This window comes from Saccostrea cucullata, unplaced genomic scaffold, assembly GCF_032062105.1.
Source record: "Saccostrea cucullata isolate Sc308-1 unplaced genomic scaffold, CSIRO_AGI_Scuc_v1 ctg3925, whole genome shotgun sequence".
Classification (NCBI taxonomy): Eukaryota; Metazoa; Mollusca; class Bivalvia; order Ostreida; family Ostreidae; genus Saccostrea; species Saccostrea cuccullata.
The window spans coordinates 45,272-56,381 of NW_026940066.1; the positions used below are offsets into that span (position 1 = coordinate 45,272).

The 11,110-nt window shown below is 30.6% G+C and overlaps 1 protein-coding gene across 1 annotated transcript; it reads right to left on the minus strand.

Annotated features, from left to right (window-relative positions):
• Positions 1-288: 288 nt before the first annotated feature.
• Positions 289-7,618, minus strand: LOC134254698 (chorion peroxidase-like). Its single transcript, XM_062737239.1, has 8 exons — positions 7,507-7,618; positions 4,871-5,193; positions 4,181-4,322; positions 3,706-3,935; positions 3,317-3,493; positions 2,856-3,020; positions 2,527-2,640; positions 289-434 (listed from the first exon to the last, which is right to left on the minus strand). The coding sequence occupies exons 1-8, from the start codon at positions 7,521-7,523 to the stop codon at positions 289-291; spliced, it is 1,314 nt and encodes a 437-aa protein (XP_062593223.1). The 5' UTR covers positions 7,524-7,618.
• Positions 7,619-11,110: the final 3,492 nt, after the last annotated feature.

The window sequence follows — 11,110 nt, forward strand, 5'->3', positions numbered from 1 at the left end:
TCTTTCATTCAATTCATCACAAATTATATGAATATAACAAACTTTTTTTTTTCTGGATTTTCGAAGAAAAAAAGAATATTGCACTTATTTTAAGACATATTTTGATTGCAATCAAGGTATTGCAACTCGTCTCCTTTCAAATGTACGATCGGTAAAATCTGGGGATGGTCCTTCAAGGATGTTTGGTAACGGCCTTAGGACCACAGGTCTTATTTGTGTAAGATCAATATCTGGACATTCATATATATATATATATAAGAACTTCCGGTACATGGTTTCCACGTCTATTTAGTGAAGGACTATTGCATGATCTGCGAAAAGCACATCTACCAAGTGGTCTCCATGACGACCATCCACCATGTCGGGGAATACAAGAATCCCATTTGGTAAAATCAATGTCGTTTTTGAATTCAGAACAGGAGAACTTTGGTGTGCTAAAAATAATTTAAAACTGAATGTCATCTTCTGCAGAAAAGTTGATTTTTGAGAGCAAACGATTAAACTATTTACTTATTAGGCCACACCAATTTAATTTCTTGTTCATCGGACATTTGATGAAAAAACTACGAGCGGGCTAGCAATTAAATAATAATATTATTACTTTTTAAATTGTAGGCAAAATTTTAGGCGGGGCGTGAAAAAATTTGAGCAGAGAATTATATTTTTTCTGATTAGCAGAGTAAGTAGATTAAAAGTACGATAAATAGAGCGGAAAAGGAACAGAAAACAGCACATAATTCCTATGAAACGGGGATTATAATTAAAATTATTTGTATAGTTTTGTTTAAATACGAGCGAGCGGGTCTGATGAACAAAATTTTTTATTGGTGTGGCCTTAACTTGACATTTTTCTTTGATTTTCAATTCAAATAATTATTTAAAACATTTATCTAGATAAATATTATCACTCCGTGGGATGATAATTGTGTCTTGTATCATTAGTACAAAGATCAACATACTTTATAGTCTTCTTTTCAAAGACATTTCTATGGATTTTGTCTATGTCTGTGTTTCTGCAGATGACATTTGCCATTAGTGTATTACGAGGGGTGATCAAAAAGTTCGCAAACTATCTCTATATCTACAAAACCACAATTCAGATTAGAATGAAATTTGGTACACACATAGCCATACACAAGGTCTATATGCTGAATAAAGTTTCTCTCCTTGTTTGTGACGTCACAATGTGAAAATGACGTCACTATTTAGGTCACTTGTGACGAAAAATGGTTGTCTCAGTCGAACTCCTTCACCAAACGACTGTACAATTTATTGTAATATCTTAGAAATCCCTCTACAGTATCATATAATAATTTGTACACAGTTTATTGAGATAAATGAGTTCCTATAAATTCAATTAATGATTGGATTAATCGTTTTAGTGAAGGAAGGCTGACGGTTAAAAATGATACTTGTCATCTTGCCCAGTGAAAGCAAGTTTGAAAAGATATGTATTTTTAATTAAGCAATCTGCTATCAAAGACCTCCTATTAGCACTTTGAAAAATAGTTGAATATTTGAACAATGATATAAGTATTAAATACCTAAGATATCGTTTACTTTAGATTTTAAACATATTAGATATGATAAAAAGGATGCACCCATTCTCTATCCTCCTTGAATAAAGGTTTCTCAGGACTGAGACAGAAGATTTGTGTTTTAATGGTCGCCATGCTTATTTTTGGAAAGGATGTTATTATCCACCCATTCTGTTGCCGAGATATGACTATTTCTGACAAATTAACTGTTCTTGTCATAAAAATTAACTGGATGATAAGACAACTTGTCGTTAATCATGCTATGACCAAATCTGAAGGCTGCCACAGATAAGGAATTCCTGATCATTGGTTTAAATTTAGCGTTATAGCTAGTAAAATATCCTGAGGATTTCAGCTTTAGGTCAAATTGATTCATAATATCGTTTCCTAATATTTCTTGCAGGTATTGATGGTAGGTAATATGATGAATAGGAGCCCCAACAATTTTTCGAGACTCCTGGAAAAGTGTCTCGTCGTTCCAACCTTGGTTTTTACTTTTTTGAGATTTTTAGCAATTCTGTTGTGTTCCCGGTGCCAAATAGTCTGAAAGGAAAATTAAGGCTGCTTGCTGGTTAACTCGTCTATCACCTTATAAAAGTTGTTTTAAGCATATATCAAAATTATAGCAAAAATTTTAGACTAAAACCATAATGTAAATTAATTAATTAGGACTTCTTTTAAAATTTCAAGATTTCAGATTTTTCGAAAATGGATGTTAGATTCCTTGCTCTTGGATATTAATACAATATTGCCTCGAAGAAGTACATGGATATATTAAAACGTGTAACCGTTTGGAAACCTTGTTGAAGACTTAGTAAAACTAGATTGTTCTAAATTTGTACATATGCTGTTTTCTCTCTAAACGAGCATACCTTATTGCTTCAATATATACTAGTAATTAATATTCAGGTAAGAATAATTCCTTTCTAAATATTCTCTATTTATAAAAGTTATTTGATTTGTCACATTTAGCAGTTGTTAAAAATACATTGCAACCTACCATCTCTTTTTAGTCTTAATGAATTCATTGTGTTCTGATCGGAGCCGTAAACAGCTGAGCCGTCAATATAGTGGGTGTTCTGGTTAATTTGTTGACGCGGGCCTGTAAAATGATTAATGATTGATTGAATTTAAAGCATAGCAACAACAAAGAAAATTAACTACTAATGCAATTTACTGGAGTACAACTGAAAATGATACGAATTTCTAGTGACAATATAAGATTTTCAATATTGCAATGCTGAAATTATTTTTTTTTTCTTTTAGAATGCAATTTGTTAAAAATCATTTAATGGAGGTGTTAAGTTTTCGACTCACCGACACTACAGTCTAAAGCTGCTGATGGTAAAGATCTAACAAAGTTCATACAAGTCCTTTTAAAAGATGCGAAATAAGGATCATCTTTTGGTAAGGAAATTGGCAAACAATTTAATCTGTTCAAACCTTTCCTGTCACAGCAATTGAGATTTGAGTTTAAGTAACCTACAAACATAAGATTCTAGGTGTACAAGTGAATCAAGTTCAGATTTCGCAGGATTCTTGCTGTTTATAACATTTCTCTCTTAATTATACTTTTCTGTCAAAAAGAGAGAAATGAAGAAATGCAAAAATTTAGGGGGGTTTTTGTTTGCTTTTCAATGTTTTGTTTTTACAGCAAAAAATTTAACCACGATCTATTTGAAATAAGAGGATGCTAATACTACAGACTGTGGCGTTATTTTAGAGATGCTAAGGTTTAACCCTCAAATATTTTTTATTTCAAAAATTGTCAAATATACCTTTTGACAAAGCATTAAATTGGATATCGTGACTGACGAATTGTCCAAATTCCATGGTGAACTGTGAGAGATCCATGACGTGTGTGTTTGTACTCCTTTGATGGACAGCAATGCTTATTTCCCTTGGACCTGGTAGCGGGCTCCCATTTACATCCCGACTTCTTGGGTCCTGAACATCTGTGAACATGCATATGGATATCAAAATATCTTCTTTATTTTGAATGTCATGATTTTTAAATTCCGAACAAACGTGTAAACATTTTTTTTTGCTTCACAAAAATTATACATATATGTATATATAACTTATTCAATTAATTAACATTTTTTGATCTTCAAATCGTCAAATAAATGTGTGAAATATAGTTACTTATTTTCAGATTTTGACTTACCATCTTCATAGAATGGAAATACAAATCGTTCAAAGGGCGTTTGAGATCGCCCCCAAAGTGGATTATTCAAGTTGTTGCACGTTCCATCAGCAGTCCTATATTTAGCAGTAGTTTGGCAAGATGGTTTGCTATTATATGGGCAAAAGGGTCTGAACTGTACCGATAGATTAGGGATTTCAGGAATGCGAGACAGAACATCTTTGTTGGGTACAAATGACCTTGAGAGAGTACTAAAGACAAGAAATTTGATAAATTAAAGACAAGATAAATTGAACAAGATTTCAAAGTTTAAATAATCACAAAAAATTTATTAATTTATATCTTTCTTTTGGTGTACATAATATGATCATAAAATGAAATGAAAATATAGTGCCTAAATTTGCTTTCAACTTCATTTTAGCTACTAGTATCTGAGGCAAAAAAACTCAGAACAGAGGAAATTATATTTTGTTACAAAATTCGAAGAAATACTTACGCTCTTCTACTCTGTGTTTTCTCAATCGCTCTTGCAACACTGCCGATAAAAGTAGCTGACTGCTGGGCAATGTTCTGAGCCTCCGAAGTGGTCAGCAAATGTGGTCCAAAACCGGCTGTGTTCTGGTTTGGAAGGTCAATTTCTAAAAGATAAAAACTGTGTTAAAGATCATTTCTTGAAAAGACTTTTGACGATGATGCAAACACATACTAGTAGTAACCTATATACATCTCTTAAACTCAACAGGATATCACAGGGTTTGAGATAATAAAGTTGAAACTGGAACTCAACTATAAATTTGGCTTTAGACAACCGGTAACCTTGTTACATCCCTGGTAGTCACGGGAGTTCGAGATATCAGAGTTCAACTGTAGCAAAGTACGTACACTGGTGTTCAAAAAGGAGTAAACGTGCAACACAAGTTAATTATACATCACACTTTCTTAAATGTATAAATACAAGATAAAGTATTAAACTAAAACGTTAACAAAGAACATGTATATTGCTTTTTTGCTTGAACTGTGATGAAATTATTGAACTGTTTATGCACTCATGAAATGAAATGTAAATGTTCATACATCATGGCTTAAACTTGATGAATAATCCAAAAAAAAAAATTATAGATATTTATTTATGCTCTACTATACTTTAGTATATATGCTTATTTGGTATTTATGCTTAGATTATTACTTTGTTCAAAAAGCTGTCTATCAAGCTGAGCCTCCTTTCGAACTACAGATTGAACTTCGCTGATGGCGCTTTTCACCTCCGCGACGGAAGGAGCAATGGAATCTCTTCTCGGTTCCAACGGCCTCCTCGAATTATCTATCCGTTCAAAGCTGGGAAAACGTCCCCTACTTGGTGAAATTTTGTTCTCTCTGAATGGCACTCTCGATGGGACATTAGCCGATGACTTGGGAGCATCAATGGTTTCGGAGAGGAGGGAATTCATTTGAGAGTTTCGTAATGAGGTCCATGCTGGGTTGATACACAATAACAGGTACACGAGTATTCTACAAAAAGGATATTAAATGAATGGTTAAAAATATATAAATGATCGACTTGAAAATTTAGTTTTACTAAAATACCTGTAGTTTTAATTGATTTTTAAATAGTATACATGTACAACAATATAAGTTATTGTGTTTATAAAATGTTTTAATTAATCCTTATCAATTTTACTTCATAACCGTAGAATGAAAAATTAATTTGTTCCTGTTTATTACTTCTCCATTTTATTTTTCTACTGGATTATTTGCCAGTTTTTACTGGTATGATACACAGAGAATAGTGTTTTCCCGCGTTTCGTAGTATAGCGGGAAAACATTATATAATAGGAACGTATTTTATTGGAAATGTCTGTTTATGGTAGGCGTGGCCAAAGAAAGGCCAGTGAGAAGGCGGTATTTTGTGAGGTGTTGGATCATTCTAAGCCAGTGCTCCGCAGAACACACACGTGTTTTTTTATATTCATATTCAAATGAATATAATATTAACAGCAATATTGTCATATATTTGATTATGCTTTATTGTACATGTACATATATGGTGTTTATACATACCAAGTACTGCTCCGAATGCACGTCCGGCATTCTCCCTTGAGGCATTATTTACATAGCGACGGAGACAGGTTTTTTTCCTGGGCGGTTTTTAATGTCTTTGTTATGGATATAATGCATAGCATGTAACATATATTTAACCAAAACATTGTAGTACTTCATTGATCACATACACATTAATGTATGCCTATTTGTTATGGATCAATTTATTTTTGTTGTATTATTTAAGGTGTAGTCTGTCAAATAATGAGTGAAGATTATACTTAATGTATATACATGTACAGGGTGCCATACCATACCATACTGTAGATATACAGTAGATAGCTGTGGAAATGATGTAGGTTACTGAGAACGACAGGGGAATTTTCATAAGGACAGGGGTTTTGAAAGACATTATGAAATACTACTACTTTAAAATAATTTAGAATTACGGTTTTTTGTGTTTCAATAAATAACTACAAAAAGAAGTCTTAATGTTTACAACATTTATGAGGTATGGTTAAAAGTACGAATGCATATATTTTGAATAACAGAAAATAGGTCCTCTCTACTTCTGGCAAAAATATTACTTGCTATGAAAATAAAAAAAACTTCAGAAGAACTGTGCTACAACACATTTTATTTGGGGTAAACCAATTAAATTATAAATGGAGATTTTCAAAAAGTCTTAAAGAACTTTTGGAAGTCTTTAAGAACTTTTGGAAACTATTTTAAAAAAAAAAAATTATTCTAAGTCTATAACATATTTTAACGTAGGGTCATGACACTCTACACAACCAATGAAATCAAGCTTAGAATATTTTGGGAAAAAAATTATTCTATTGTGCCGCCTAGGCGCAATTTTTCAACAAGTTTGGTGTTCAAACTTGTGCATTAAAGGGAGTTTTAAGATTTATGTTAAAGCAATATGAGCTGCATTTTTGAAATTTTTATATTGCTATTAAAATGTGTTATTATGAGAAATTTGTAATATGTAACTTATCTTAACTTAAACCTTTATGATCAATTAGACTAAAGTAAGGTATAGGGAAGACTTCTATACACAATTCCATATACAGTTTTACATAAAAAATAATTGTTGTACAGGACGACAATAATAGTTTAATTCAATAGAAAAATACTAAACGTTGTATTGACCTGCACGTGACGTTCCAGGTGAATACAAGGATTTATTTCCTCTACATTGATCTTCGGGAAATTCCAAATTGATATTGTTCTCTATGAATTTTGTTGAAAAATAAGCGAATATATACAACAGAAGAAAAACAATTTTTAATGACGTTATCTCTCTGTCATTATATTTTTTTTTCATAGTAACTAAAATTGATAAAAACATACGACTGTAAAGGAAAAAGTTATTTACAATTTTGCATTAAAACATTCTGACATCAAAGTTGCAGCTCATGTTGCTTTAAGCAAAGTTGGAGGAAACGTACAAATGTTTCTCTATATCTTACTGAAGGATTTTGGGGGGCATATCTTTTAAAATCTTAGTTGTAATGATAGTTCAATCTAAGTGATATGTTTCATTAATTTTTGACAGTATTTTCCTTCAAAACTTAGTTTGTCCAGAGTTTTGGAGAGAGGTTTTCGTAAAGATTTTAGTAATGTATATTAAAATACTACACTCTGTAGTAGCCATTTTATTTTCTATTAATTAATGATGTACATTTTTATTAAGTAAATTGAAAAAAGAAATTAAAATTATTTGAGGGTTGTATATTTTTGAAGAAATTATTTTTACTTAAAAAAAAGAAAACAACTTACCTTTTGAGACTTTGCATATTTAACAAAACATGAAAACAAAATTGCCGATTGACATTTTATATGACTGTTAATTAGTAGACGTCACTTGTCGGGGAAACCCATTTCAGGTAAACACGTTCAAAGAATTGCAAACAATTGCAAATGACGTGTGGTTGACCTTATATTTCATTGGGACTTACGAACATGACAGAATTGCTGTCACGTGCATTGTGGATATTTGTTTTTTTTTTATCAAAGGAAATTTGTGTTGTACTGTTTACCTTTTTAGTTAAGATTTATTTCTATGTACGGTGTATTTCTTCATTGATGTTTTTGGGAAGGATGGTTTTTATTTCGTTTTTAAAATGTTGATATAATTTTGTTTTTGTTTCATCATTTATAATTTTATTCTTTTCCCAATTAAAAAATATATATTTATGAATATTTATATTTCAAATACTGAAATGTTCTGCAGTATGTTCTGAATGCGTGGTTTTCCCAAATACTTTTTGCTTATCAAAACCACTCCAGTATTGTTTATTTTACCACAAGTTTTTAGGGAAATTCATGGTGATTTTCCAAAAATATCAGGGAATACCAATATTTGAGAATACATGTATATCTTTTTTTTTTTTTTTATTTCTGTGTTCTTTTTATCATTTATTTAATATACATTATTTTATGTCTTAGTATCATTGACGAATTGGTTGTTATATTATACAGACTTTAAAATTTTCCTACTGTCCTCTACAAAAATTTGAATTTTTCAATTAAAATTTGTTGCCCTATCAACACAATGTAAGGCACTGAGTAAAGCTAATTATAGATTTATTCTCTATATTTAATGCAAAAAAATGTTTTCGCCTTTAAAATAAATTCAACTTTAATTTTTGGTTTGAGAGAAATAACAGTACATGTAACAATTTATGTAAACCAATAGAATCGACAGCAATCATGCATTTTACGAGAGATAATTATAATTAGAAAATGCACATACTGTGGACGTGACAAAAACCACAAATTGAATTTATATATACTGAGGTAAATTTTTAACAGTGAGAAACTATTTATATTTATAGAAAAACATTTATCTTGGGCAACCGGACTTTCAATGATAATGATAACAGAGTAATACACGTGATATATGGATAAAATAATATCCAAACGAACTGTCATTTTGAAAGCTTTTAAAATATAACGTAGATAATATTTTCCTGCAAGCATGAAAAGTTCTTTTAGTTACCTTATTTAAAATCACACTTTTATATAATTTTATATCCTAATACATATAAATTTACATGTCTGATATTTTAAATCACAATTTACTTTATGTTTAAAATACATACATGTACGTATCATCTTTAATTAAATTAAAAATAAACACTTAATTCAATTTCGAATACATTGGTTCGTACGAAAGAAACTGAAACAAATTATGCTTACTCTAGGTGTCCGTATGTTAGTGCAAAATCAAAAGGTCGGAAAAAACGCTGAAAATGAATGTAATTTAAGCAGATGAGGAAATGTGATCAAAAGCACAGATTTTTGTTCCCTAAAGCAAAAAGAAAATTAATGTAACTGGTTTGTGTTCACTTTAGATATTGAGTCACCACTATTGTAAGCACATCAATTTAAAAAGTGCCATAATTATTATAGTTGGTAGGATCACTTGGCAAGGTCAAACGCCTAAATTATGACAGAGAAGAAAAGATTAAAAAAAAAGCAATCAAAAGGTCAACTAACATTTTAAATATGTTGAATATACAACTGTATTACAAATTTAAGTTAAATTTAACAAACATTCTGATAATATTGCATTAGCAAAACTTGTCTACTAACACAGGCACCTGAATTTTTAGACGAGTTACATTTAGAATTTTTCGATGTTTGGCTAATTTAGCGACTTATTGATAACAATTCAGGTGACTGTCCTCCTACCGGTAAGTATAATATCTGGTTTCCGTTAAAAAATTGAAAATGTTATATAATTTTGTCAAAAACCAATAAAGCGGAACGAAATGCAAACTTGATCTATAACTCATCAAGGATATATCACATACCAAAAACAGCACAATATATGCAAGCATTCAGAAAAAAAATTGAGGAAAATCCTGAACCAGAACGAAATGCAAACTTGATCTGTACATAATTCATTAAGATACACAGACATACCAAAATCAATTGTCCCTCTGTCTGTCTCTCTGTCTGTCAGTCGGTCCCTCTTGGGTTTCCGACCTTTTTTTCTAAACGCTTGCATATATTGAGCTGATTTTTTGGTATGTAAGTGTATTTTATGGCAAGCCCTTTTACTGTGAAATGAAAATTTTCTTTCAGTAATAGAGATATCTTTTTAACAAAGAGAGATATCTCTTTGACTAATAGAGATATCTTTATACATTAGAGAAATATCTTTATACCTTAGAGATCTATCTCTTTAAACAAAAGAGATATCACTTTTACTTAGAGGAATATCTTTATAAGCTAGAGAGATATTTCTTAAAGCGAGAGAGAGAGAGATATCTCTTAAAGTTAGAAAGATATCTCTTCAACAAGGTTAAAAGAGATATCTTTCTGAGTTAGAGAGATATCTCTTAAGAATTTCAAAAAGATATATCCTTTTGAGCTAAAGAGATATATCTTTCCAGTAATCCTTAAAATAAAATAATTAAACGAAAGGGAAACAGGAAGCAAAGTCTCTGTAATAATTTCGCTTTTAAGGTATGTCACTCGTCAGCTTTTTAGAAAGTTCACGCAGAACCTCTTACTTCAAAACTATATATCAAAAATCAATTTTTTTAACATATTTAATTTCAACAATATTAATGTTTTAACATTCAACGAAAAAAAATGCTCAAAAAGCTACAAAGAAGCAAGGTTTATGAGGGACTATTCCTTGTGGTGGAAGGAAATTTAGCAGATAATTCTGCAAACTGCATATTTATTAAGTTTAATATCTTTAGCCTCACATACTTTTACTCGGAGAATATTTTCCATTATGATATTGCAAGGAGTATTTAATATAGGTCTTAATTTATATTTTTAGAACAAGTTATACACATTCCTTCAACAAACTTTGCCCAAAAATGAAGATATGTCAAATAAGTCAAGATAAAATTTACACCATTTTTGAAAATCACATATTTTGACCAATATTTCAAAATTAACATCACTGACCCCAACTTTTTCTTTCATTATTTTAAAGTACTCGATACTTGTGACTGATCAGCACTTAAGTCGTAAAAAGCTTTATTTTAAAAAATGGCTTATTGCCTATTTAGTTTTTTAATACCCCAAATATGTTACTTTTTAGTGTAAAGAGGTCACACAATAATTTACGCGCATTAATTTGCAAGATTTGTTCAATGATAAATATTATTCAAAATATTTTACGTAAAATAAAATCATATTTATTGCCATGGTACATCTGAGAAAATATGATAAAGGTTAGTATAAGTAACCAAAGAGTTCAAATTTAAGTACAAAAAGGTCAACTTCATTGTACCGTAGATCAGTAAGATGAACACTGACCCCGTATTTTCTCTGTGAGTCGAGTTTGAGTCACACTTTATGAGTACTTATCCAAAATATACTTCTCAAAAAATCCTTGATTAAACAAATAGAAAGA